Below are 26,552 nucleotides of genomic sequence, written 5' to 3' on the forward strand. Positions count from 1 at the left end.
GGCACTGACAGCCAATTCATATATATTAACCTTTTTCATTCTTTAATTAAAAAACCTCAAAGTAACAAGCGCACATAATTGGGAAATCACATAGTCAAACCATTCTCTGCTCCACATTTTTCAATCCCCTAGTCCTGTGCCCCAGAGGCAACTGCATTTTAATTCTTTGCCATTTCTTCTGGGAATTGGCAATGTCGCTACATAATGTGCTATTTTAAAGTTACTGATTACCGACATTATCTGTTTACTTCCCGCTATTATAAATGAGAATTTGTCTGTCTTGAATCATCCAGCTTCCCAATGTAGTTATACCACTAGTTTTAGTTAAATAAATATACAGTAGCTAATTTTATAATTTGACAAAAAGCAGGCTACTTCAGTGCCAAGTGATATACTATTTTTATTGTAGTATTGTATGATTAACTTAAAGCTCACTATGTACTAGACACTATTTTAAGTCCTTTATCTATATTAACTCGGTTAATTCTCATCAAAACTCTATGAGGTAACAGCAAATTGTATCCCTGTTTTATGATGGGAAACTGAAGCACTGAAAGGTTCAATAACTTCCCAAGATCATGCAGCTAGTAAGTTGCTAATCTGGGATTTGAACATGACAGTCTGGCTCTAAAGCCTGACTCTTAACCACTATGTTATACTTCCTCTCATCATTCTTCCTGTTTTGTGCAGTGTGTTTTTTAAAATTCATCATAGAATGTACAAGTATTCTATTTTATGCAGGCAATATCTTTAATATACTATTAATACATTTTTCTTCTAACAGAGCTCTACCATTTCAGATTTACTATTAAATACTCTTTTTTTCTTTGATTTTCTTGGTGTTTTTTTGGTCATTTTGTTCTGTTTTCTGGAAAAATAACCAACCTTGTCTAGCATTTGTTTAAAACTTCAGCAATCATGGCTTTTCCTTTTAAGAGCTATTTACTGTTGTCTGATTTTATTTTTCTCATATTTTTCTCACTTCTTGTTTTTGGAAGCAGTCATTTCTTTTCTGAGGATAATGTTTTGATTTGGAGAGTGATAAAGGTTTTGCTGGCTCCTATATTATCTCTGTTTCCTCTGGAGTCATTTTTTCCCCATTTGAATTGACTACTCTCTTTCATATTGGGGCATTTCTCACCTAACTGGTGAGCTTTGGTAGTCAGTGTTTAAAAGTAAGGTGTTGTAAAAGTTGACCAGAAGTGCTGTTTTGGGGGGATGAAGGCATTCAAACTCTCCAGAGATGAAACCTCCTATCTCCTGCCTGAGGGGTAGGGGGTAGATATGTAGAGGTCCATGTTCCAGGGTTTGATGGTTTCAGGTATAGACTTTTGATCAACACCCCTATTTTCAGCCCCACATTTCACTTTCACATCCTCCACATTTTATTGCCACAAGACCAAAGTCTCACTTGAGATCCATTGGGCAGATCAACTCCATTTTTATTCACATCTCTTTATGATTTGACTTTCTTTATCCTGCCACAACAGATAGCACTCTTCTGACCATTTTCAATCTTCCAGAATTTTGCTGAACCCTCTCATCCACTAACGACCCCTCTCCTGTTCTTTTTTTCCTTGCAGATTTATATGCTTTTTCATCTTTTACCATCATGTTAGTGGGGTCTCAGGAGAGAGAGGAGGTAAATGGAGTGCATTAAATTTTCCACTTTTAACTAGAAGTTTACTTACATTATTATCTAATCCAGTTCTCCCAATAATCATTTATGGGGCATTATTATTGTCTTCAGATTTCCAATATCATTTAAATATTTAAAGGAAGGTCATACAACTAGTAAGATTCAGAGCCAAAATTCAAATTTGATGCAGATTTTTAGAATCTATGCTCTTTCTGCTTCCAGGTCATAAAGGTGTTTATGAGTCTTGAAAGCCTTTGCCAAATTATTTCCCCAATTTGATGAATCAATTTACAGTGCTGCTGGAATTGTATAATCCTACGTGTTCTACCATAACTTCACTGAGATGGCATATTATAATTTACATTTACTTTGATAATTTAATGGGTTTTAAATGGGAACATATCATTTTGATCTGAATTTCTTGGTGTACTGGCAAAGCAGAATTTTTTCCCTGTGTTTTATACTGTTGACGTTTCTTTTTTGTGAGCTATCTTTTTAACATTCTTTAACCATTTACCTATAGCAGTGACAGTGGTCCTTGACCAGAGTTAATTTGCCCCCAGAGGCAATGTCTGGAGATAACTTTGGTTGTTACAACTTGGGACTAGGGGCTGCTGCTGGCATCTAGTTAGTGAATTGAGACCAGGGGTCCTGCTAAACATCCTACAATGTAGAGGACAGCCCCCTACAACAAAGATCATCCAGCTAAAATTCTAATAGTGCCAAGAGTGAGAAGCCCTTGAGGATCTTGATAGCGCTTCTGTTTTTTTTTTTTTTTTCAATGTATTATTAGATCAGAGATTCTCAATCTTTCTGGCCCCAAGACCCCTTTACATTGTTAAAAAAATAATGAAGTCCCAGAGAGCTTTTGTTCATGTGGCTTTTGTCTAAGAATATCAATATGCTCTATTAGAAATTAAAGCTACATTTTAAACATACTACATTTTAAAAAAATAATAGTAAACTCATTACATATTAATATAAACAATGTATATTTTTTAAAACAATCAAATTAGGGAGAAGAGGTGCACTGTTCACATTTTTGCAAATATTTTTAATATTTTTAAGACTGACTTGTAAAAGATAACTGGATTTAATATTTTTAAGACTGGCTTGTAGAAGATAACTGGATTCTCATATCAGTTATGTATCAATTTATGTTGCCCATTGAATGGATATTTTATCCTTGATATTTTGTCCTTATTCTGTAACATTATACATTGGTCATTTGAAAAAATTCACTGAACCATAGAAATCATCCCAATGTTGACACATTTCATTATACAACATCAAAGTATTATATTTGCTAATATCACCACCAAATCTCATCAGTAAAGTTTTCAAGTATTGGGAACCTAAGTTCATAGTGACAGACAGCAAGTTTTCCAAATTATAATTCTTACCGGAAGCTCAATTATGAACAAATACCATCAGTGTCCCTTAAAGTGACAGATAAAATTCATTTATTTTGGAGGTGTTTATCAAATATCCAAATGTTAATAACCACAATTTGTTAGTTATTCTTTCAAGAAAAAAAAATGGTGCTTCATTAAAAATGTGACTAGTTTAGCATGTAACTCAAACAATCACAGAAATGTTTTTCCTTAAGAAACCATAGTACTTCAGTAAGCAGAAGACATGATTTAGGCTTACTTCCTATTGTGTCACATGAATATTAAAAAGCTGTATACTCAAAGGTTGAAATGAACACTTTTTACTGGTTCATCCAGGACATTCTTAAGCAAAACTGGCATTTTTGTTTTTATATAGCAAATTTTTATGTGGTGGTGACAAATACAATGACAAGTACAGTTGGGTACTATACCACTGCTGGTAAAACCAGCAGTTTTACTCACTATTGCCTTTGCATTCAGTGCAAATATCAACAGAGTGGAAGAGGCAAATAAAGTTGTAGTATACTATTAAAATCATTTTGACATTGCAGAACCACTGAAAGGGTCATAGGACTTAAGCTTTTGTTCATTTGGGTTTTGTCTATCAATATCAGTATGCTCTATTAGAAATTAAAGCTACATTTTAAACATATGATCATTAAAAAAATAACAGTAAAGGCATTCACAGAGCACACTTTGAGAACTGCTAAATTAGATTGATTATATTGTATCCAAGGGTCTCTTTGCCTCACATCACAAATTCAGGGCAAGGCTTCCACAGGAGGATCTCTGAAACGTGTTGTGTATAAGAATATCCAGTGAGCTTATCCAAAGTTCATATTTCCAAGCCCTACATCGAGAAATTCTTAGTAGGGCTCTGGAATTCACAGGCGATTCTGTTGTTAGATGGAGACCTGGCACCTACAGTTCTCCACACATAGGTGATTTGTATTCCTGCAAATAACCTCATCAGTGGGTTACATTTTCCCATAGGAAAAATCCTCTAATTGGTGTTACTATTCTTCTATAGCATTTATTTGCCCTATCTGGCACTAATATGCCAGTTATTATGATTAGTTTAATGGTTAATTAATAATCATTCCATTTAGCTTTTTAGAGCTTAGAAGGTCTTTTTGAGGACAATTGATTTCAGATGGTCTTACAAAAAAGTGCTCAGAGGGAGGAGATATGGGGGGATATATATATATATATATATATATATATATATGTATAACTGATTCACTTTGTTATAAAGCAGAAATTAACACACCACTGTAAAGCAATTATACCCCAATAAAGATGTTAAATAAATAAATAAATAAAATAGGGAAAAAAAGTCCTCAGAGGATTTTCGCCACTTTCCTTTCATTAAGCAAATGTCTTTGTTGCAAGTAGAGAATCGAAGGCACCCTATTGATTACTGTTTTAAAAACAGCCACTGTAGCAGCTTCCTCTGTGAAAGCATCACTATGGGTTTTAATTGTGAAGTTTGGAGACTGACTCCCTATCAGAGCTAGCCTTGTTCAACTTTATTTTTTTTCTTTGCTCCTTTCACAACATAAAATGACTTTAGAAAACAACAGTGACATTTCAGCTGAGAACTTGGCAGGAGGGTAAAGGGGTTGCTTCCCAGGACATCTGAAGAAGAAGGCAGTATTGGGAGACCTGGGGTGAGGGAAACAGCCTGGATTTCCACTGCGGGGCATAAAAAGCTTCAGAATGTTTATTAAAAAACAAAACAAAATAAGAAAGGAAGATTTTCAGTTCCCCAAAGTGGTTTTTTTTTTCACTTTATGGCTTTTCAAAATTTAATATGTAAATGTATTAACCTGAAATCTTTTAAAATGAAGATTCTGATTCAGTAGGTCTGGCCTGGGGCCTGAGATTCTGTGTTTCCAACACACTCCTAGGTGATGGGGATGCTGTAGGTTCCTGGACCAATGAGTAACAAGGTCTTACAGCATTCTGCTTCTCCTAGCAGTTGTTGATAGGCACTGTTTGCCCTAAACATTATTTATTACTTAAGTCTATGTAAGCTGTTTTAAAGTTTCTGTTCAAATGAGCCATTAACATTAGCTAATAGAGCTATTATTGGTCAGTGGTGATTATAAATTCTTCTTTATACGTTAACTGTATCCTTGATTGATTGAAATGATACTTTGCAACATGCACCTGAAAAATAACACTCTGAAGTTAGGTAGGGGTGGAGTATATTTATTAAAAATTCCAAAGTCACATTACTCAGCCAGGTAGACGTGTATTTGGCATGGATCATGCCATGTCACCCATGTGCAGAAATCCATTTGTCAATTAAAGATATGATACTACAGCTAGTTGTAGTATATTATATTAAATGATCATTTTCAAAGTTCTTTCATATTCCTCATTATCTTTGGTCCTCATTCAGAATACCGAGGTAGTGAATATAAGTATGACTTTATTTTATCCTTTCATTTAAAATAGTTTAATTTAGATTTCTGACAAAAATTATATAAGCTTATAGAAATTATAGAAAAAAAATTTTTAAGGAAAAAGTCATTAGGATCCATCATAAAATATTAACATTTGGGATGGGTTTTTCTCAGTTTTCTTTACCAAATTAAAAAATTAAGTTGAACATAATTTTGGTCCTCCCTTACAATGCTGCATACTACTTTTGCCACATATCATCATAGCTATTATCTCATCATTTTAACATTTTAATGATGTTTATTGGGTACGTCTTATTTTATTTCTCCAAACTGTCAGCAGGTCCTCTCCACGTTTATTGAACACTTCTTGCAGTACTGCTGACTTGTGATGCTCCCTCTGTGTGTTTGTGTGTGTGTGTTTGTGGGTATCCCACTATAGCCTCGGTTTGTCTGCACTGTTCCATTAGGTCTTTCTCTGAATTGATCACTGTGTCTGCACCACCCATTTTAATTACAGCTTTACAAAACATTTTAATATCTGGTCGTCCTCATGATTCTTATTGTTCCAACTGTTCTTAGCTATTTTCACCCACTTCTGTTTTCCTGTGAATTTTAAAATCACTTTGTCACGTTCCCTAAATAATCCCCAGTGGAATTTAGTTTTACTTGATTTAAAACTCTTCCTTAATCCGAAATGGTTCCATGAGCATGAATTTTTCCACACTGAAAGAGGGCAAGCCTCTCCACCCAAGGCTCCACTATTTCTCAGGAAATCTGCCTCGATTCCTCCACATAGATGACCTCAAGAGCTACTTTGTTAACACTGTGGTATTTTCTGTTATCTTCCCACCATTATGTCTGCTAACTGGGTTTTGCTGGTACTTGGGGAAACCTTGTGTGAGAGTGTGTGTGTGTTAGCCATCTCATCTGCTGAAGCCTCCTGTGAGTTTCTTTAATTAAATTTTAGTATCTAGTTAACCAGTCTAAGAATCACATCATCTGTGAATAATGAACATTTTATATCCTCCTTTGCAGCTGCCATATCTCTTATTTTGGTTTTATGTTTTGTTGCCTCGGGTAGAGCGTTTGGGGCAAATGTTTAGGTAGAGCTTTGTGTTACTGCAATCTCCAAGAGTTATCCTCCAGTAAATGTTTCTTATGTGTGATGTTAGTGGTAGGTTTGAAATAGCTATTTTTCAACATCATAATAAAAAATATCTCTATTGCATCATTTATCTTTGTGCCTTTTAAAACCAGAAAGGGATATTACATTTTATCAAATGCCTTTTTAGCATCTATTCATATGATCATATTGGTTTTCTACTTGGACTTATTTTTGTGTTATTTTCCTAGATTTTTTCTTTATTACTAAATCTGTCTGTGTACCTGAGGTAAATGACCTGTTTATGGGGAACCAATTTAATAGCGTATTAAAAGAATAATTGGTAACAATTTGAGACTCTCTCCCTCTTTTTCTGTCTTATGTAATGGCTTACATAACATGGAAATTATCAGTTGTTGAAAGATTGAAAGAAATCATTGGAAAAGCCATCTGGCTCCAGTGTTGTTTATTCTAATTTTCTTTTTTATGGAATGCTTAATTAATTTATTGTCTTTCTTTTTTGTTTAATAATGGCTTTTCCGATTCTGAAAACAGGTTTTGTCCTATCCCATAGACATTAAACATCATTGTTCTCATTGTAATAGTTCTAAAGTATATGAAATTGTGGTTTTGATTTCCTATTTGATATGAGAGTTACTTAGGAAAGTTCTTATTCTCCCCAGTTGGAAGTTTTTCTTTGCTTAGAATTTTGGTTTAATAACGTGTGGTTCCATCTCATTATACAGAGGTAATATAGTGTATACCTTTCCATATACAGAGAATTTATTGATTTTTGTGACTGCCCCTTGACATTTTGATCCTCCATCCCAAATATGATCACTTAAGTATTAAAATATTATTTCCTTCTCTATCGTATTTTCTGGGAGTAGCTTTCATAATTTTTTGTTTTATTTTTATTCATAAATTCAGACATTTCAAATGTATACATACACAGCCTTTTTCTTTTCTCTTTTGTGAGTTGTTCTGTTGTTAAGCTGAAAAAGATTTTTGCCGCTCCAGATTATTTTTTTTCGAACTTCAAATCTACAGGCTGTTACGAGAATGGCACAATAAACATCCCTATATCCTTCTCCCAGATCCACCAGTTGTAAATATTTTGTCAATTTACTTAATGTCTCTTCTCCTGATCTCTGAAATGCTTGCTAGGTTAGTTGTAGTAATCATGACTCTTTAAAGCCTCCAGTTTGTATATCCTCAGAAAAAGGTCAGCCTTCTACATATCCACAGTGCAGTCATCACACTCAGGAAATTGAGTGCAGTGTCCAATCAAGAATCACACAGTGCATTTGACTGCCATAGTCATCTTGAAATTTGTCAGTAAACAAATTAAATTTTGAACCGTTTGAATATAATGTGGTTTGTCATATATGGTGAAGTCTTAAATTTGGTGCTTTTTTTTCTCATAATTATGGAATTTTCCCAACACTATTTATTGATAAAATTTTCTCTTTTCCATTGCCTTGCCTTGCTTCTATTTCTATATATAAAATTCGCACACCCCCACACACACCCCTCCTCCGTTTTCTTTTAATCGTACTCCAATACCCATGGTTTAATTATTTTAACTTCATAATAGCCTCTAATATCTAGTAGTGGTTTTTCACTCACATTCCTCTGTTTAAAAATAAGTGCTGGACTATATTTCCTATTTTAAACAAACAAACCAAAATAATCCCATTGACATTGTTAGAATTTCAAAATTGAGGTCATCTACATCTTTGGGGCTTCAAATTGTCACCTAGCTGACCTCCTATTTTATACTATTTGCTTTTTCCCAAAGAAAAAGACATCAATTTGGCAAGAATTGACATCTTTACAATATGTGATGCTTTTATCCAGGGCTTTAGCGTTTCTGTCCATTTATTCATCTTTAGGTCAGCACAATTATTTAACACCCACTGTGCCAAGCCCTGTGCTAGGGACTGGAGATATTCTCTTATATCACTCAGTAGAGGTATTTTTTTTCTTTTCCTTTCCCAAGTCAGGCCTGTACATGTCTTATTTGTGTTATCCTTAGCTATTTTTTAAAGGATTCTATTCTAAAAGGGTTTTTCCCTTACCTCTTCTAGCTTGTTTTTCATGCTGTACAGTTTATTTATCTCTATCTTCTATCAAACCACTTTACTGAATTCTTTTATTAATTTTAAAAGTCTTTCACTTGATTCTCTTCAACATATTAGGTCACAGTCATATTATCTACAAACGATGATAAATTGCTTTCCTCTCTAAAATGTATATCTCTTCTGTTTTGTGTCTTATTGCATTGGCCAGAATTATCCCATTTTAGATACAAGTTCTAGAGGTGAAATGACTTGCTCAGCATGTCAGACAGAGCTAGTGAGTGGTAAAGCCAGAACTAAAACCTCAACCTTGCTTTTTTGGTGCAGTAAAGGTCACTAAAATAAGGCCATCCATCTAAATATAACTGGCCCCATATCTATCCAGTTGCGTTTTCCTAAAAGGAAGGTTGACATTTGCAGTGCTTACAGTCCTCTCTTTAAATGACTTAACCTCTTATGTGCACACACACACACACACACACACACACACACACACACACACAGCGGGCATGATGATGATAAATGATATGGAGAAAAATTAAGCAGTGAGGGCTTCCCTGGTGGTACAGTGGTTGAGAGTCCGCCTGCCGATGCAGGGGACACGGGCTTGTGCCCTGGTCCGGGAGGATCCCACATGCCACGGAGTGGCTGAGCCCGTGAGCCATGGCCGCTGAGCCTGCGCGTCCGGAACCTGTGCTTGTAATGGGAGAGGCCACAACAGTGAGAGGCCCGCGTACCGCAAAAAAAAATAAAAAATTAAGCAGTGAAGTGTAACAGGGTATAATGTGGTTGGAGTTACAGTTTTATTTTATTTTTTTAATATATAATTTTAAATTTATTTATTTATTTATTTTGGCTGCACTGGGTCTTAGTTGCAACACGCGGGATCTTTGTTGCAGCACGTGGGATCTTTAGTTGCAGCATGTGGGATCTTTTAGTTGCAGCATGTGGGATCTTTTAGCTGCGGCATGCGGGCTCTTAGCTGCGGCATGCATGCGGGATCTAGTTCCCCGACCTGAGATCAAACCTGGGCCCCCTGTGTTGGGAGCATGGAGTCTTACCCACCAGACCACCAGGGATGTCCCAAGGTTGCTATTTTAAATACAGCGATCGTGTAAGACTTCTCCAGCAGAGGTGAAGAAGCAAGTCTTCCAAGGGTTATATATATCTGAGGGAAGAGCATTCCAGGCATCAAGGATAGTAAATGTGATGGCCTTGAGATGGGAACATACCTATAGGGTATTCAAAGGACAGCAAAAAGGCCTCATAACAGAGGGCCTTGGAGACACTGTAAAGATGCTGCCTTTTACTCTACACAAGGTGGGAGGCATAGCGGGGCTTTGAGCACAGGAGTGTCATGACCTGAGTCATGTTTTTAAAGGGTCACTCCAGCTACTGTTTTGAGATTGCTGGGGGCAAGATTGGAAGCAGGAAGACCAGTTGGTAGGCTATGGCAATAACCCAATCAAGAGATCATGGGGGCTTGATAGGGTAGTAGCTGTGGAGGTGATGGAAGTGGTCAGATTCTGGATATGTATTGAAATTAGAACCACGGGAGTTGCTTATGTACAGTATTGTGAATGAGAGAGGACCAGTGATTAAGAGAAAATACATGAGGGCTAAGTCTTCTGCATTATGGTTTACAATATATCTCCACCCCAGTAAGTACATGCTCAATTAAAGCTAGTTATACTTCTTTTAAATATTTGAGAAGAGGATATGGCACTCTAGCCATCATCAGATGGTTGTCTGGTTTCTCCTTTTAAGGTTTCTTTTGATTATCTGATAATAATTAAAACTTAATTTGAACTCTTCAGTTGAATTGTTATGGCCCCTTTACACAGCATATGTTTCTTCCTTTAAATTTCTACTCAAAATCCACTTTTGTTAAATTTATTAAGTGCAGTTCAACCACAGGAGAAGAGTCCAAATGGAAAACAAGGCAAATCTTTGTGGTCTAATTTGATAACACTGTAATAATAATGCATGCAGCAGTTGTTTTGGCTCCAGCCAACTTTTAGAAAAAGCACTCTACTCTGTAGAAAGAATGCTCTAGACACACTATCTCATTTAACCCTCACACTATCCTGTAAGCACCCCTCTTCTCAGAATCCTTCCCTGGCTAAGTTCCTCCTTTTGCCCTCCCCATATTGAATTGTACTGAACAGTTAGTATCTGTCTCCCCCATCTCAGTTCTGAGCTCCCAGTGCCCAGGGGCCATATTACATTCAAATTTTAACCTGCTACACTGTAGTCATACAATAAATATCTGATGAATACATGATTAAGTACATGAAAGACAGAGTGGGCAGTAGATCACACAGCTAGTCAGAAGCCAGGGAAAGATGCACATGCACATATTCTGATGCTAAACTGCAAATGTATTCCTCTCCCCATTTCCTTGCCTCCTCTAATGGCTATTGTGACTAAGCAAATCGTGAACAAAAACAGGAATTCCCAGAGCCTTGGAGTAAAGGTTGGCTAACTAAGACATGTCATTGTAAATTTCAGTTTTATAGTTCCAAGTGACCTTTAATGTGCAAAATGTAATTGCAAAGCTAGATTCTGTTGGGGATTACTAAGCTCACACTTGTTTCTTAGCCCATCTTGAACAATAATGCCAAAAGTTTATCATAGCATTTCTGTATTGAAATGTGTGCATCATTGAATACTAAAGCACAGACTCTTTGGAAGGGAGAAAGAACATCCAAGATTGCTCAGTCCATTTCCCTCATTTCTTTAAAAGCTTTATTGAGGTATAATTTGCATACCATAAAATTCAGTCAGTTTTAAGTGTACAATTCAGTGATTTTCAGTAAATTTGTAGGATTGTGCAACCATCACCACGGTCCCATTTTAGAAAATTTTCATCACACCATAAAATACCCTGTGCCTGAGTGCAATTGATTCCTGTTCACACCTGCAGTCCCAGGCAAACACTAATCTGATTAATGTCTCTATAAATTTGCATTTTCTTGACATTTCATGTGAATGGAATCATACAGTATATAAAGTGTTTTTCATCTGGCTTCTGTCATTTAGCATAATATTTTTGACCCTCATCCATACTGTAGAGTATATTAGTAAATTGTTTCTTTTATTGCTGAATAATATTTCAATATATGGATATACCACATATTGTTTATCTGTTCACCACTTGATAGACATTTAGATTGTTTTAGTGTTTTGGCTATTATGAATAATACTGTTATTAACATTTGTACACAAGTTTATGTATAGACATACATAGATAAGTATTTATGAATGGAATAGCTGGATGAATGGTAGCTTTATGTTTGCCTTTTTAAGGAACTTCCAGACTATTTTCCAAAGTGACTGCACCATTTGACTTTCCCACAGCAATGTATGACAGTTCCATTTTTCCAATACCCTTGCCAACACTTACAATTGTCTGTCTTTCTACTGATGGCTGTTCTAAGTGGGGAGGGGGGTGGTTTCTCATTGTGGTTTTTTTTTAATTGTTGTTGCCTTATTTTCTTTTGCTCTTTTTTGGTTTTATTTAAAAAAATTTTTTTAATTGAAGTATAGTTGTTTTACAATATTATATTAGTTTCAGGTATACAGCATAGTGATTCAGTATTTTTACAGATTGTACTCCATTAAAAGTTATTATAAGATAATGGCTGTGACTCCTTATGCTGTACAATATATCCTTGTTGCTTATCTATTTTATACATAGTAATTTGTATGTCTTAACCCCAGACCCCTAATTGGCCCCTCCCCCCTTGCCTCTTCCCTTTGGTAACCACCAGTTTGTTTTCTGTATCTGTGAGTCTGTTTCTGTTTCGCATATATATTCGTTTGTATTATTTTTTAGATTCCACATATAAGTTTGATTCCTTCTTTATATCTTTAGTTGTGGAAAATATTTTCTGCTAGTCTTCAGGTCATTCTCATAGATAGCTACTCTGTAAATAGTTGTAATTTTGGTGTGCCCATGGGAGGAGCTGAGCTCAGGGTCTTCCGACACCACCATCTTGGCCACACCTCTTAAGGTTGACCATCTTTTCATGAGTTTATAAACCACTTGTATTTTATCGTTAGTGAAATGTCTAGTCAAATCTTTTGCCAATTTTTAAATTGGGTTGTTAGTGTTTTTATTATTGAGTTGTATTGTGTCATTATGTATGTTAGATATGTCATCATACCTTGCATACCTTGCATACCTTGCAAATATTTTCTCTCAGTATGTAGCTTGTCTTTTCAATAGTGTCTTTTTTTTTTTTTTTTTGCGGTATGCGGGCCTCTCACTGTTGTGGCCTCTCCCGTTGCGGAGCACAGGCTCCAGACGCGCAGGCTCAGCGGCCATGGCTCACGGGCCCTGCCACTCCACGGCATGTGGGATCTTCCCAGACCGGGGCACGAACCCATGTCCCCAGCATCGGCAGGCGGACTCTCAACCACTGTGCCACCAGGGAAGCCCTAGGATAACTTTTATAAAAGGAGCATACACATTTGGCATACAGTTGGTGTTTTTAAAAGGCTCGGTCATCTCTCTTCACATATTAACACCTTCTTACAGTCCTTCTAAGTTGAAGGGAATGTGTGAGATCACTAGACAGGAGCTCAGAAGAATCACTGTTTATCTTGATTAGGGTTTCTGCATCCTGTCAGGTTGGGTTTCATGCTTATTTTCAATTTTAGTTCAATTTGGTCCATTTGAACAAGCATTCACTGATCATTATAGGTATCAGGCAACCTGCTGAGCAGTATGTGGATGGAGGAGAGTGATACAGAGATAACTAAGCCACAGCTTCCACTGCCTAAAAGGTCACAGTCTACACCTAGAAACAGCAGTTCCATGCTTATGTTATTGCCGTCCCAAGCAGATAGCCATTAACGAGCAGTGGAGGAGCGGAGTAGGCGGAAAGTCATTCAGATTTGGAGGATCTATACCGGCTTCATAGAGGAGATGAAAGATAGACTTCACCTTTAGAGAAAGGCTTCCCCAGGCAGAAGTTGAATGAGAGGGCATTGCAGATGGAGGAAGCACGAACTGGTGATGGCACAGGCTGTGATCCAAAGGAGGTTTGTGCAATAGCATAGGGTCTGCCGCAGCTGCAATGAGGGGTTTACCATAAGACTCTCTGAGGGGTAGACTAGAAGCCAGACACAAAGTGCCCCAAAGGTCAGGATGAGGAGTCTAGATTGTCTCGTTTGAATAATGGAGAGCCTATGAAACGTGCTTGAAGAGGGACAGTGTTTATGTTTAGGAAGGTCAGTGGATTGACTGGTGAGTTGATCCAATCAATTAGAGGCAAAGAGACTAGCTGAGTTCAGCTAAGAGGTGGGGAAGTGCCCAACCTCAACAATTTGGTGGGAGGAGAAAAAAAGGGAGGGGCAGGTTCAGATTGCTGATGTCAAGTCAACAGAGCTTGTTGATCAAAGCAGAGTGCAAACCAAGGATGCAGGAAATGAGAATGAGCCCCATATTCAAGATCTGGCCACTTGATGAGCAGTGGACCCTCACTAAGGGAAGAAATGTAGAAGGAGGAGCATATAGGTTTGTAGGGGTTGAAACTGAGTTGCATTTTTGGACCTATGCAGTGTGAGCTGGCTTTGGAACAACTAAATGGAAATCTATTTCTACAAAGCAGCGGGTTTATAAGTCTGAAGCTCAGGAGGGAGGTTTAAGTTGCAGACAGAAGTGACGATGATAAGTAAAAGTTCATCCCTCCAGGCAGTTGCTCATCTGCCTCTCCTCTTTCCTGTCCAGTGTTTATCAGCTGGTTGTCAAGGAAGAGCGACTTCAGAAGTCACGGAGGGCAGCTGACATCATTGAGTGCTTTTCGGTGCCGGTGAGCTATAGGAATGCCTCCAGCCTCGATTCTCTACACTACTTTGCTGCTGAATTGAAGCCTGCCAACCTGCCTGTCACCCAGCCATTCACAGTGGGTGACAACAAGACATACAATGGCTACTGGAACCCACCTCTTTCCCCTCTGAAAAGCTACAGCATCTACTTCCAGGCACTCAGCAAAGCAAATGGAGTAAGTATGGCCACATGGAGGCCATGTCTTGCCTTGTTTTTTCATTCTTAAATGAGAAGGCAGCATGTTTTTAGAGCAGAAGTTGACAAACTAAGGCCCGTGGACCAAATCATCCTGACCCATTGAGTAAAGGGTTGTTGTTTTTTTGTTTTGTTTTTTGTTTTGAATACAGTGACGCCTATCCATTTCCATGGTCTGTAACTGCTTTGTTGCTACAGCAGTACACTTGAGTAGTTGGGACAGACTCTGTGCTGCATAAAAAGCCTAAAATATTTACTACGTGGCCCTTCACAGAAAAAAATTCCGAGACCCCTGTATTAGAGGATAGAAAGGTGTTTCACTTGGGCAAATCGTGCAGATCTGAGTCTTAATTTCCTCATCTATAAAAGAACACCTATACATTTGATATCTATTAATGCACTAAACATGTTTTAGTTAATCAGTGACTGCTAACCCCTTTATCATTACCGTTAGTCACATTAAGAAGTATTTTTCTCCCAAAGACAAGGTAACCTTTTTGTGTCAAATATTGTTTTGGTTACCGAGGAGTGCCAGTCATAACATTACAAAATCACAGGGCTGTAAAGGATCTGAAAGGTCATCCAATATCTCCCTCCCTCCCCCTACATACAAAACAGTGCTTCAGTCAATATTACAATATCACAGTTAACTGATGTTAATGATTATTCTTGTTTTTAAATTGAAGCATAGTTGATTTACAATGTTGTGTTACTTTCTGGTGTACAGCAAAGTGATTCAGTTATATATACATATTCTTTTTCATTATGGTTTATTACAGGATATTGTAAATAGTTCCCTGCACTATACAGTAGTACCTTGTTGTTTATCTGTCTTACATATAGTAATGTATCTGCTAATCCCAAACTCCTCCAACCCCTTTCCTCTTTGGTAACCATAAATTTGTTTTCTATGTCTATGTCTATTTCTATGTCTATTTCTGTTTTGTAAATAAGTTGATTTGTATCACTTTTTTAGATTCCACATATAAGTAATATCATACGATATTTGTCTTTCTCTTTCTGACTTACTTCACTTAGTATGATAATCTCTAGGTCCATCCATGTTGCTGCAAATGGCATTATTTCATTCTTTTTTATGGCTGAGTAGTATTCCATTGTATATATATACATATATACCACATCTTCTTTATCCATTCAAATGATGAACATTTAGGTTGCTTCCATGTCTTGGCTATTGTAAATAGTGCTGCTATCAACATTAGGATGCAGGTATCTTTCTGAATTAAGGTTTTCTCTGGATATATGCCCAGGAGTGGGATTGTTGGATCATATGGCAACTCTATTTTTAGTTTTTTAAGGAACCTCCATACTGTTCTCCATAGTGGCTGCACCAATTTACATTCCCACAAACAGGGTAGGAGGGTTCCCTTTTCTCTACATGCTCTCCAGCATTTATTTGATGATGTTAGTGCTTATTCTTGAATACCTCCAATGACAGAGAACTCACTCCTTTATGTGGTAACTTTGCTGATCTTTGTGGAGGCTGTGGCTCTAAGAAAACTTTTTTTCAACTGACTTAAATATATCGTTTACTGTAGCTTCTACCCATTGCTCTTGATCCATACTTTTAGGTCCCAATAGAACCAGTGCAATCACCTTCTCAGGTGGTATTTTTTTTCAGTTACGTAAGAACTTTCCCACCATTCACTTCCCCTCTATACACACAGACCCATCTGGTCTTATGTTCTGCAAGCTAACTATCTTTAAGTTCCTCTTATACTCAAGTATTTTCCATCTAGGATGCTTTTGTGGACATGTTTTGTTTCAGGTTGCCATATTTCATTCAACAAATAGATAATGAACAGTGACGTTTGCTAGACCCGATAGTTCATATTAAGATTATGTGGTATGTGCCCTCGAAGAGCTTCTATAAATATAAGGGAATCTTATGTGCCATGTTCCACAGTGTCTCTGGAGAAGTGAGAGGCTCACTGGAGAAGGGAAAGCTGAGACAGAAGCAAGATTTGGTGAAGTTCTTACAGAACAGCCTGTGGCCAAGATAGTCTAGTCTGTCAGTGGCAGTCATTACCTTACGAGAAACCTGGATTGAGAAACTAATTAACATTTAAAATGTCCACATACCCATTTAGATTCCACATTGGTATTTCAGTTCTGCATCCATTACTGGTTCAAGCAACATTCCTCACAGAGAGTATAGAACTACAAAAAGAAGCCAGACTGCCTACCACCTGTCCATCTGGTCTTACCTCTGCATGCAACACTCTGATGTATTGAGGAGGAAGACATAAAGATGGCCAGAAGCGTCTGGGAGTTCATCTTGTTCTTGGTTCTCTGCATCCCATATGAGCCAGTTTCTTGGTTCAGCACAACCCTGAGAAGGGATGGCTTTCCCTGCTCTTGGCAACATATCAAGAGGAGCTGTTGGGTTTCCATGCTGTGGAGCAGAGGTGTAGCTTCGTTCAGTTCACCTGCTATCGCATTCCTACCAAGATTCTCCTGAAAACCCAGCAACAGACCAAGTTTGTAGAACCCAGGGAACTGGAAAATGGACCCCAGGAGAGATTTCCCCAACCTGAGCATGGTAGGTCCTAGAAGAACAGCAGATGAGGCAGGAGGACTACTGGAGGTCTTGCTCCCCAGACAACGTATAATAGAAACCGTTTTCAAGACATGAGGTTTTGCCATTGGGAAAAAGTCACCCCACTGTGAAGCTACCTCATCTAAGAAGCAGTTTCTGCTACTGCTTCCGAGATAAACAAAGCCATTTAATTACTCATGCCTCTGATCCCACCCTATGTGTACACCCATTTGGGAACTAAGGTTTGCTGTAATGAAACACGAGCAGGAATGGAACTGGATGGGTGCTTATGCCAGGTGTCTTGAGGGTGTAGTCAGCCTCAAAGGGAACAGAGAGGAAAAAGCTGTGGGAGCTGGCACTCAGAGTATTGTATTTTTCTAGCAAGAGAAAAACCACACACCATTTCAAATTACTGTGTAGTATTAAATTTTACTGAAAAGAGTTGGGTGAAAGGGACACAGGAGCAGGGAAGTCATTCTCGGTCTAACACATCTCTGCTTGGCCCCCTCAGATTTCGCCATATCATAAAGGGTGGAAGACAATGCAGTTAAGCCTGGAGGATTTTTGAGGAGAAAATGTTATAACCCACAAATTTCTTATCAGCCAAGTGGTTGTTCTTGTGTAAATGCATCAGAAAGACATTCTCACCATCCTGAGGGTCCCACAGGTCCTGCTTCTAATAAATCATTCAAAGAGCAACTGACCAAGCAATGAATCAAAATAAAGAAATCAAGAATAGAGAAATATGAAATAAAAAGACCCACAGTGAGCATGGAAACTAATTAAATATCACATTAATGCTAAATAATTGCTCTAAACATGTTACAAAGAGGTTAATATTAAAAGCAATTACTTAAAGAAAAGATGTATAATGTAAAAAGTTAACAGTTGTGATCTGGGTCTGTAATTCACTCTTATGTCAACAAAAACTAAGGAAGAGTTGGAGGATTGATGAATGTAAATAAAAATCTGCTGATTTTCCCACTTTAGACAGGATAGAATAGCTAAGGACTATTTTATTTTTGATACTAAGAATTTTTTTAAGTATACTTTTTTGGAACATAAAGGCAGCCTTCCAATCTATCATAGAAAAACCAGAAGACAACAATCTACAAAGAAAAGGGGGAGAAATAAAGGAAACTTTAAGTAAACATGAAAATCAGCAACTATAAAGCAAGCCAGAAAACAGAAGCACTAGATATTTTTTTAAGTGATGCTTTACTCCCTTCATAAAGGGGTAAAATGTCTTGAGTCAAGTAAAAACCATAATTCAGCAAATCTGTCTCACTAGAAGATTAAAAACAAAGGTTAGAGCAAAGTTATATTACATTTAAAAAATTAAACGAAAGCAGAAATGGCCATTTTTTGCAGGATGGTTGTGGGCAAGGTTGAATGATTTACTCTCAGTCAAGTTCATTGCTTCCAATCCCATCTACAAGTTTCAGTCAAAACAGAGTAAGAGAATTTTAGGGTTCAGATATATTTATTCTGTGAATAGTAAAGATGTTTTTTCAGCTTAGCAGAGTGGCTAAATATTCAGCCTTTACAATCAGACTGCCTATACACAAAACCCTAGTAACTGTGTGACTTTTAAGTAACCTATTAAAAGAGCTAGATGTGACTGATTAATTAATTAAGGAAACATCTAGCAAGCACACACTCTATGTCCCCCCCACCCCCGCCAAAAAAAAAGGCACCTTTTTTGAGTGCTGGGAATAAAGCAGTAAGCCAAACAGACAAAAAATCCCTGCCCTCATAGCATTTACATTCTAGTAGGGGAGGGACCAAAAATAAATAAGTAAAATAATGTGTCAAATAATTAGTCATTAGGTTTAGAAATGTGGAGGTCACTCATTAAATCTTGACTATTATTAGGATGGGAGTAAAGACATTTTATAAACTCTACAGTGAACTATATAAATGTGGAGTAATTTAATCCAGCCCTATAAAAAACATGGAGAGTCCGAGTATGATGTCCATTATGAAGCATGGTCCTCAGAGTCCTCGCAGGCACTTTCATGAAGTGTGAGTTGTTCACAGGCACTTGCGTTTGGAATTTTGATCTGGTTAGTATTGGGTTGGCCCAAAAGTTCGTTCGGGTTTTTCCATAGCATCTTATGGAAAAACCCGAATGAGCTTTTGGGCCAACCCAATATCCCATTTACCCATTTATGCTTTCTGACAGATAACAAGGTCAGTCCCACCTGTTGAAGCACTGTCTTTGGTGCTGAATTCTCAGCATCTGTCTTTCTTGCGAATCAGACCATATTGTAACTATTTGTTTTGGATACGACAATATTACAGATCTATAGCGGTTAAGAATTGGTTGATGTTGAGGTGTCATCTAATCTACACCAGAAGCCAAAATAGAAATCTCTAATAAAGTGTTCTTGGCAAGGCATTATATAGCCTGAGCTTGACCACTGCAATTCTTTGGGGGGAAAGAGTTGATTCCTTTGTTGAACAAGAAAAAATGTTAGAACTTTCTCCTTTCTATAAAGCCAAATTCTGTCCCCTTAACTCTCTACTCTTGGACACTTGTATTGATTTGAACAAATCAAATCATTCTTTACCATGTCAGCCTTTTGGAGAAAATACGACAGTATCAACTACCATCTCTGGCCATCCAGGCCATCTCTCAATGATATTTAATATGCAATTACTTCTATTTCTTATATGGCATGATTTCTGTATCTCTTTCATCCTGTTTATTCTGTTCTCTCATAGACAGCCTCCTTTTTTCCAATGCCTTCCTTAAAAAGGGGTAACCAGAACCTAGCATTGTACTGCAGATATAGTTAGACCATTCCTGCTACATTTCAACTACCCCTCCTCTCTTGACCATTTTCTAAGACATTATTTCTCATACATTCCAAGATATTTTCTCACTTCAGGGACCTCTTGCAGGCTGCTATATTATCCACGTCTGTCTTCTTCATTCTTTGAAGAACTAGTACCTTCTCAGTTTTCAGGCCTCATCTTCAATGTCATATCCTTTGGGAACTTCCCAATCATATTATCTAAGAGCCATCCACACCAGTACTCACTATATGTTAACCTGTTGTTTTTATTTAAAACGTTGTACATATTTTTTTAACATCTCTATTGGAGTATAATTGCTTAACAATGGTGTGTTAGTTCCTGCTGTATAACAAAGTGAATCAGCCATACGTATACATATGTCCCCATATCCCCTCCCTCTGGTGTCTCCCTCCCAGCCTCCCTATCCCACCCCCCTCGGTGGTCACAAGGCATGGAGCTGATCGCCCTGTGCTATGCAGCTGCTTCCCACTAGCTATCTATTTTACATTTGGTAGTGTATATATGTCACTGCTACTCTCTCACTTCATCCCAGCTTACTCTTCCCCCTCCCCGTGCCCTAAAGTCCATTCTCTACATCTGCATCTTTATTCCTGTCCTGCCCCTAGGTTCTTCAGAACCATTTTTTTTCTTTTTTTTTAGATTCCATATATATGTGTTAGCATATGGTATTTGTTTTTCTCTTTCTGAGTTACATCACTCTGTATGACAGACTTTGGTCCACCCACCTCACTACAAATAACTCAATTCCATTTCTTTTTATGGCTGAGTAATATTCCATGATATGTATGTGCCACATCTTCTTTATCCATTCATCTGTCAATGCACACTTAGGTTGCTTCCATGTCCTGGCTATTGTAAGTAGTGCTGCAAAGAACATTGTGGTACATGACTCTTTTTGAATTACGGTTTTCTCAGGGTATATGCACAGTAGTGGGATTGCTGGGTCATATGGTAGTTCTATTTTTAGTTTTTTAAGGAACCTCCATACTGTTCTCCATAGTGGCTGTATCAATTTACATTCCCACCAACAGTGCAGGAGGGTTCCCTTTTCTCCACACCCTCTCCAGCATTTATTGTTTGTAGATATCTTGATGATGGCCATTCTGACCAGTGTGAAGTGATACCTCATTTTGGCTTTGACTTGCATTTCTCTAATGATTAGTGATGTTGAGCATCCTTTCATGCCTTTGTTGGCAATGTGTATATGTTCTTTGGAGAAATGTCTATTTAGGTCTTCTGCCCATTTTTGGACTGGGTTGTTTGTTCTTTTCATATTGACCTTCATGAGCTGCTTGTATATTTTGGAGATTAATCCTTTGTCAGTTGCTTCATTTGCAAATATTTTCTCCCATTCTGTGGGTTGTCTTTTCATCTTGTTTATGGCTTCCTTTGCTGTGCAAAAGCTTTTAAGTTTCATTAGGTCCCATTTGTTCATTTCTGTTTTTATTTCCATTTCTCTAGGAGGTGGGTCAAAAAGGATCTTGCTGTGATTTATGTCCTAGAGTTTTCCTCTAAGAAAACTCCTATGTTTTCCTCTAAGAGTTTTATATTATCTGGCCTTACATTTAGGTCTTTAATCATTTTGAGTTTATTTTTGTGTAAGGTGTTAGGGAGTGTTTTAATTTCATTCTTTTACATGTAGCTGTCCAGTTTTCCCAGCACCACTTATTGAAGAGGCTGTCTTTTCTCCACTGTATGTTCTTGCCTCCTTTATCAAAGATAAAGTGACCTTATGTGCGTGGGTTTATCTCTGGGCTTTCTATCCTGTTCCATTGATCTATATTTCTGTTTTTGTGCCAGTACCGTACTGGCTTGATTACTGTAGCTTTGTAGTATAGTCTGAAGTCCAGGAACCTGATTCCTCCAGCTTTTTCAAGATTGCTTTGGCTATTCGGGGTCTTTTGTGTTTCCATACAAATTGTGAAATTTTTTGTTCTAGTTCTGTGAAAAATGCCATTGGTAGTTTGATAGGGATTGCACTGAATCTGTAGATTGCTTTGGGTAGTAGAGTCATTTTCACAATTTTGATTCTTCCAATCCAAGGACATGGTATATCTCTCCATCTGTTTGTATCACCTTTAATTTCTTCCATCAGTATCTTACACTTCTCTGCATACAGGTCTTTTGTCTCCTTAGGTAGGTTTATTCCTAGGTATTTTATTATTTTTGTTGCAGTGGTAAATGGGAGTGTTTCCTTAATTTCTCTTTCAGATTTTTTATCATTAGTGTATAGGAATGCAAGAGATTTCTGTGCATTAATTTTGTATTCTGCTATTTTACCAAATTCATTGATTAGCTCTAGTAGTTTTCTGGTAGCACCTTTAGGATTCTCTATGTATAATATCATGTCATCTGCAAACAGTGACAGTTTTACTTTTCTGATTTGGATTCCTTTTAGTTCTTTTTCTTCTCTGATTGCTCTGGCTAAAACTTCCAAAATTATATTGAATAATATTGGTGAGTGGGCAACCTTGTCTTGTTCCTGATCTTAATGGAAACAGTTTCAGTTTTTCACCATTGAGAATGAAGTTGTTTGTGGGTTTGTTATATATTGTCTTTATTATGTTGAGGTAAGTTCCCTCTATGCCTACTTTCTGGAGCGTTTTCGTTGAAAATGGGTATTGGATTTTGTCGAAAGCTTTCTCTGCATCTATTGAGATGATCATATGGTTTTTCTCCTTCAATTTGTTAATATGGTGTATCACGTTGATTGATTTGCGTATATTGAAGAATCCTTGCATTCCTGGAATAAACCCCATTTGATCATGGTGATTGATCCTTTTAATGTGCTGTTGGATTCTGTTTGCTAGTATTTTGTGGAGGATTTTTGCATCTATGTTCATCAGTGATATTGGCCTGTAGTTTTCTTTATTTTGTGACATCTTTGTCTCGTTTTGGTGTCAGGGTGATGGTGGCCTCGTAGAATGAGTTTGGGAGTGCTCCTCCCTCTGCTATATTTTGGAAGAGTTTGAGAGGATGGGTGTTAGCTCTTCTCTAAATGTTTGATAGAATTCGCCTGTGAAACCGTCTGGTCCTGGGCTTTTGTTGTTGGAAGATTTTTAATCATAGTTTCAATTTCAGTGCTTGTAATTGCTCTGTTTATATTTTTTACTTCTTCCTGGTTCAGTCTCAGAAGGTTGTGCTTTTCTAAGAATTTGTCCATTTCTTCCAGGTTGTGCATTTTATTGCCATACAGTTGCCTGTAATAAACTCTCATAATCCTTTGTATTTCTGCTGTGTCAATTGTTACTTCTCCTTTTTCGTTTCTAATTCTATTGATTTGAGTCTTCTCCCTTTTTTTCTTGATGAGTCTGGCTAATGGTTTATCAGTTTTGTTTATCTTCTCAAAGAACCAGTTTTTAGTTTTATTGATCTTTGCTATTGTTTCCTTCATTTCGTTTTCATTTATTTCTGATCTGATCTTTATGCTTTCTTTCCTTCTGCTAACAGGGTTTTTCTTCTTTCTCTAATTGCTTTAGGTGTAAGGTTATATTGTTTATTTGAGATGGTTCTTATTTCTTGAGGTAGGATTATATTGCTATAAGCTTCCCTCTTAGAACAGCTTTTGCTGCATCCCATACGTTTTGCATTGTCGTTTTCTCATTGTCTTTTGTTTCTAGGTATTTTTTGATTTCCTCTTTGATTTCTTCAGTGATCTCTTGGTTATTTAGTAGTGTATCGTTCAGCCTTCATGTGTTTGTATTTTTTACAGATTTTTTTCCTGTAGTTGATATATAGTCTCATAGTGTTGTGGTCAGAAAAGATACTTGATACAATTTCAATTTTCTTAAATTTACCAAGGCTTGATTTGTGACCCAAGATATGATCTGTCCTGGAGAATGTTCCATGAGTACTTGAGAAGTAAGTGTATTCTGTTGTTTTGGAATGGAATGTCCTGTAAGTATCAATTAAGTCCATCTTGTTTAATGTGTCATTTAAAGCCTGTGTTTCCTTATTTATTTTCATTTTGGATGATCTCTTCATTGGTGAAAGTGGGGTATTAAAGTCCCCTACTATGATTGTGTTACTGTCAGTGTCTCCTTTTATGGCTGTTAGCATTTGCCTTATGTATTGAGGTGCTCCTATGTTGGGTTTATAAATATTTACAATTACTATATCTTTTTCTTGGATTGATCCCTTGATCATTATGTAGTGTCCTTCTTTGTCTTTGTAATAGTCTTTATTTTAAAGTCTATTTTGTCTGATATGAGAATTGCTACTCCAGCTTTCTTTTTTTTCCCATTTGTGTGGAATATCTTTTTCCATCCCCTCACTTTCAGTCTGTATATGTCCCTAGGTCTGAAATGGGTCTCTTTTTGACAGCATGTATATGTTTCTTGTTTTTGTATCCATTCAGCCAGTCTATGTCTTTTGGTTGGAGCATTTAATCTGTTTACATTTAAGGTAATTATCGATATGTATGTTCCTTTTCCCATTTTCTTAACTGTTCTGGGTTTGTTTTTGTGGGTCTTTTCATTCTCTTGTGTTACCTGCCTAGAGAAGTTCCTTTAACATTTGTTGTAAAGCTGGTTGGGTGATGCTGAATTCTCTTAGCTTTTGCTTGTCTGTAAAGGTTTTAATTTCTCCATGGAATCTGAATGAGATCCTTGCTGGGTAGAGTAATCTTGGTTTTAGATTTTTCCCTTTCATCACTTTAAATATGTCCTGCCACTCCCTTCCGGCTTGCAGAGTTTCTGCTGAAAGATCAGCTGTTGACCTTATGGGGATTCCCCTGTATGTTATTTGTTGCTTTTTGCTTGCTGCTTTTAATATTTTTTCTTTATATTTAATTTTTGAGAGTTTGAGTAATAATGTATCTTGGCATGTTTCTCCTTGGATTTATCCTGTATGAGACTCTGCGCCTCCTGGACTTGATTGACCCTTTCCTTTCCCCTATTAGGGAAATTTTCATCTATAATCTCTTCCAATATTTTCTCAGTCCCTTTCTTTTTCTCTTCTTCTTCTGGGGCCCCTATAATTCGAATATTGGTGCATTTAATGTTGTCCTAGAGGTCTCTAAAACTGTCCTCAATTCTTTTCATTCTTTGTTCTTTATTCTGCTCTGCGATAGTTATTTCCACTATTTTATCTTCCAGGTCACTTATCCGTTCTTCTGACTCATTTATTCTGCTATTGATTCCTTCTAGAGAATTTTTAATTTCATTTATTGTGTTGTTCATCTTGTTCATTTGCTCTTTAGTTCTTCTAGGTCCCTGTTAAATGTTTCTTGTATTTTCTCCATTCTATTTCCAAGATTTTGGGTCCTCTTTACTATCATTACTCTGAATTCTTTTTCAGGTAGACTGCCCATTTCCTCTTCATTTGTTTGGTCTAGTGGGTTTTTACTTTGCTCCTTTATCTGCTGTGTATTTCTCTGTCTTCTCATTTTGCTTAACTTACTGTGTTTGTGGTGTCCTTTTCGCTGGCTGCCGGTTTGTAGTTCCCGTTGTTTTTGGTTTCTGCCCCCAGTGGGTTAGGTTGTTGTAGGATTCCTTGTGGAGGAGACTGGTGCCTTTGTTATGGTGGAGGAAGCTGGATCTTGTCTTTCTGGTGGGCAGGCCACATCTGGTGGTGTGTTTCGGGGTGTCTGTGAACTTATCATGATTTTGATTTTAGGCAGCCTCTCTGCTAACCGGTGGGGTTGTGTTCCTGTCTTGCTGGTTGTTTGGCATGGGGTGTCCAGCACTGTAGCTTGCTGGTCGTTTAGTGGAATTTGGTCTTAATGTTGAGATGGAGATCTCTGGGAGAGCTCTCGCTGATTGATATTATGTGGGGCCGGGAGGTCTCTGGTGGTCCAGTGTCTTGAGCTCAGGTCTCCCACCTCAGAGGCTCAGGCCTGACACCTGGCCAGAGCACCAAGACCCTTACATGTAAATTGGTTAAATTCTCCAATCCAAAGGCACAGGATGGCTGGCCTTCCACGCTCCACTCAGTCCTCCAGCTGGGCCTTGTCCATTGGACCTGGTTGACATGGAGAGCTTGCTTTGGATCCAGGTCTAGCTGCATCCCCTAGCATCTAGAAGCAGCAGCTGATGCCCCTATCTTCCCTTATCCCCGCTGCAACTCATCACAATCCTGTAGTGCCTGAGGCTCCGCCCCTCATCCATTGTGCATATTTTTAATTGCACTTGTCTTTTGCAGTGCATGCCTCTCTCATTAGACTGAGAGCTCCAGGAGGCAGGATCTCTTGTTTGCTGCTGTATTCTCCCTACTGAGTACAATATTTAACACACAGTAGAAGCTCAGTCATCATTTGATGAATAAATGAATGAGAGTACAGACTGTTTCTTGTTGTCTGTGAGTCTCAGTTCCCTCACTTATAAACTTGAAATAGTAGTACACACTTCGCACAATCATTTTGAGGAGGATTAAATGAGAAACGATCTTGAATACTGAAAGGCACAAAATAAGTGTGAGTAAAGTCTGAATTTCCATTCAGTGTAGCATGAGAGATATGGCTCTGAGCTATTTTCCTCATAGAAAGATGAGCCATAAAGGACCTTCCTTCCAT

General features: G+C 37.6%; 1 protein-coding gene across 1 annotated transcript in view; it reads left to right on the top strand.

The window, feature by feature from the left end:
* Window positions 1-26,552, top strand: part of PTPRT (protein tyrosine phosphatase receptor type T) — a gene marked incomplete at both ends in the record, with an annotated part of 1,089,241 nt that overhangs the window by 821,852 nt on the left and 240,837 nt on the right. Inside the window, 1 exon segment of the mRNA XM_081255209.1 lies at window positions 14,365-14,638. Coding sequence (XP_081111335.1) covers window positions 14,365-14,638 — 274 coding nt within the window.

Source organism: Mesoplodon bidens (genome assembly GCF_964165515.1).
Source record: "Mesoplodon bidens genome assembly, chromosome: 15".
Lineage (NCBI taxonomy): Eukaryota > Metazoa > Chordata > Mammalia > Artiodactyla > Ziphiidae > Mesoplodon > Mesoplodon bidens.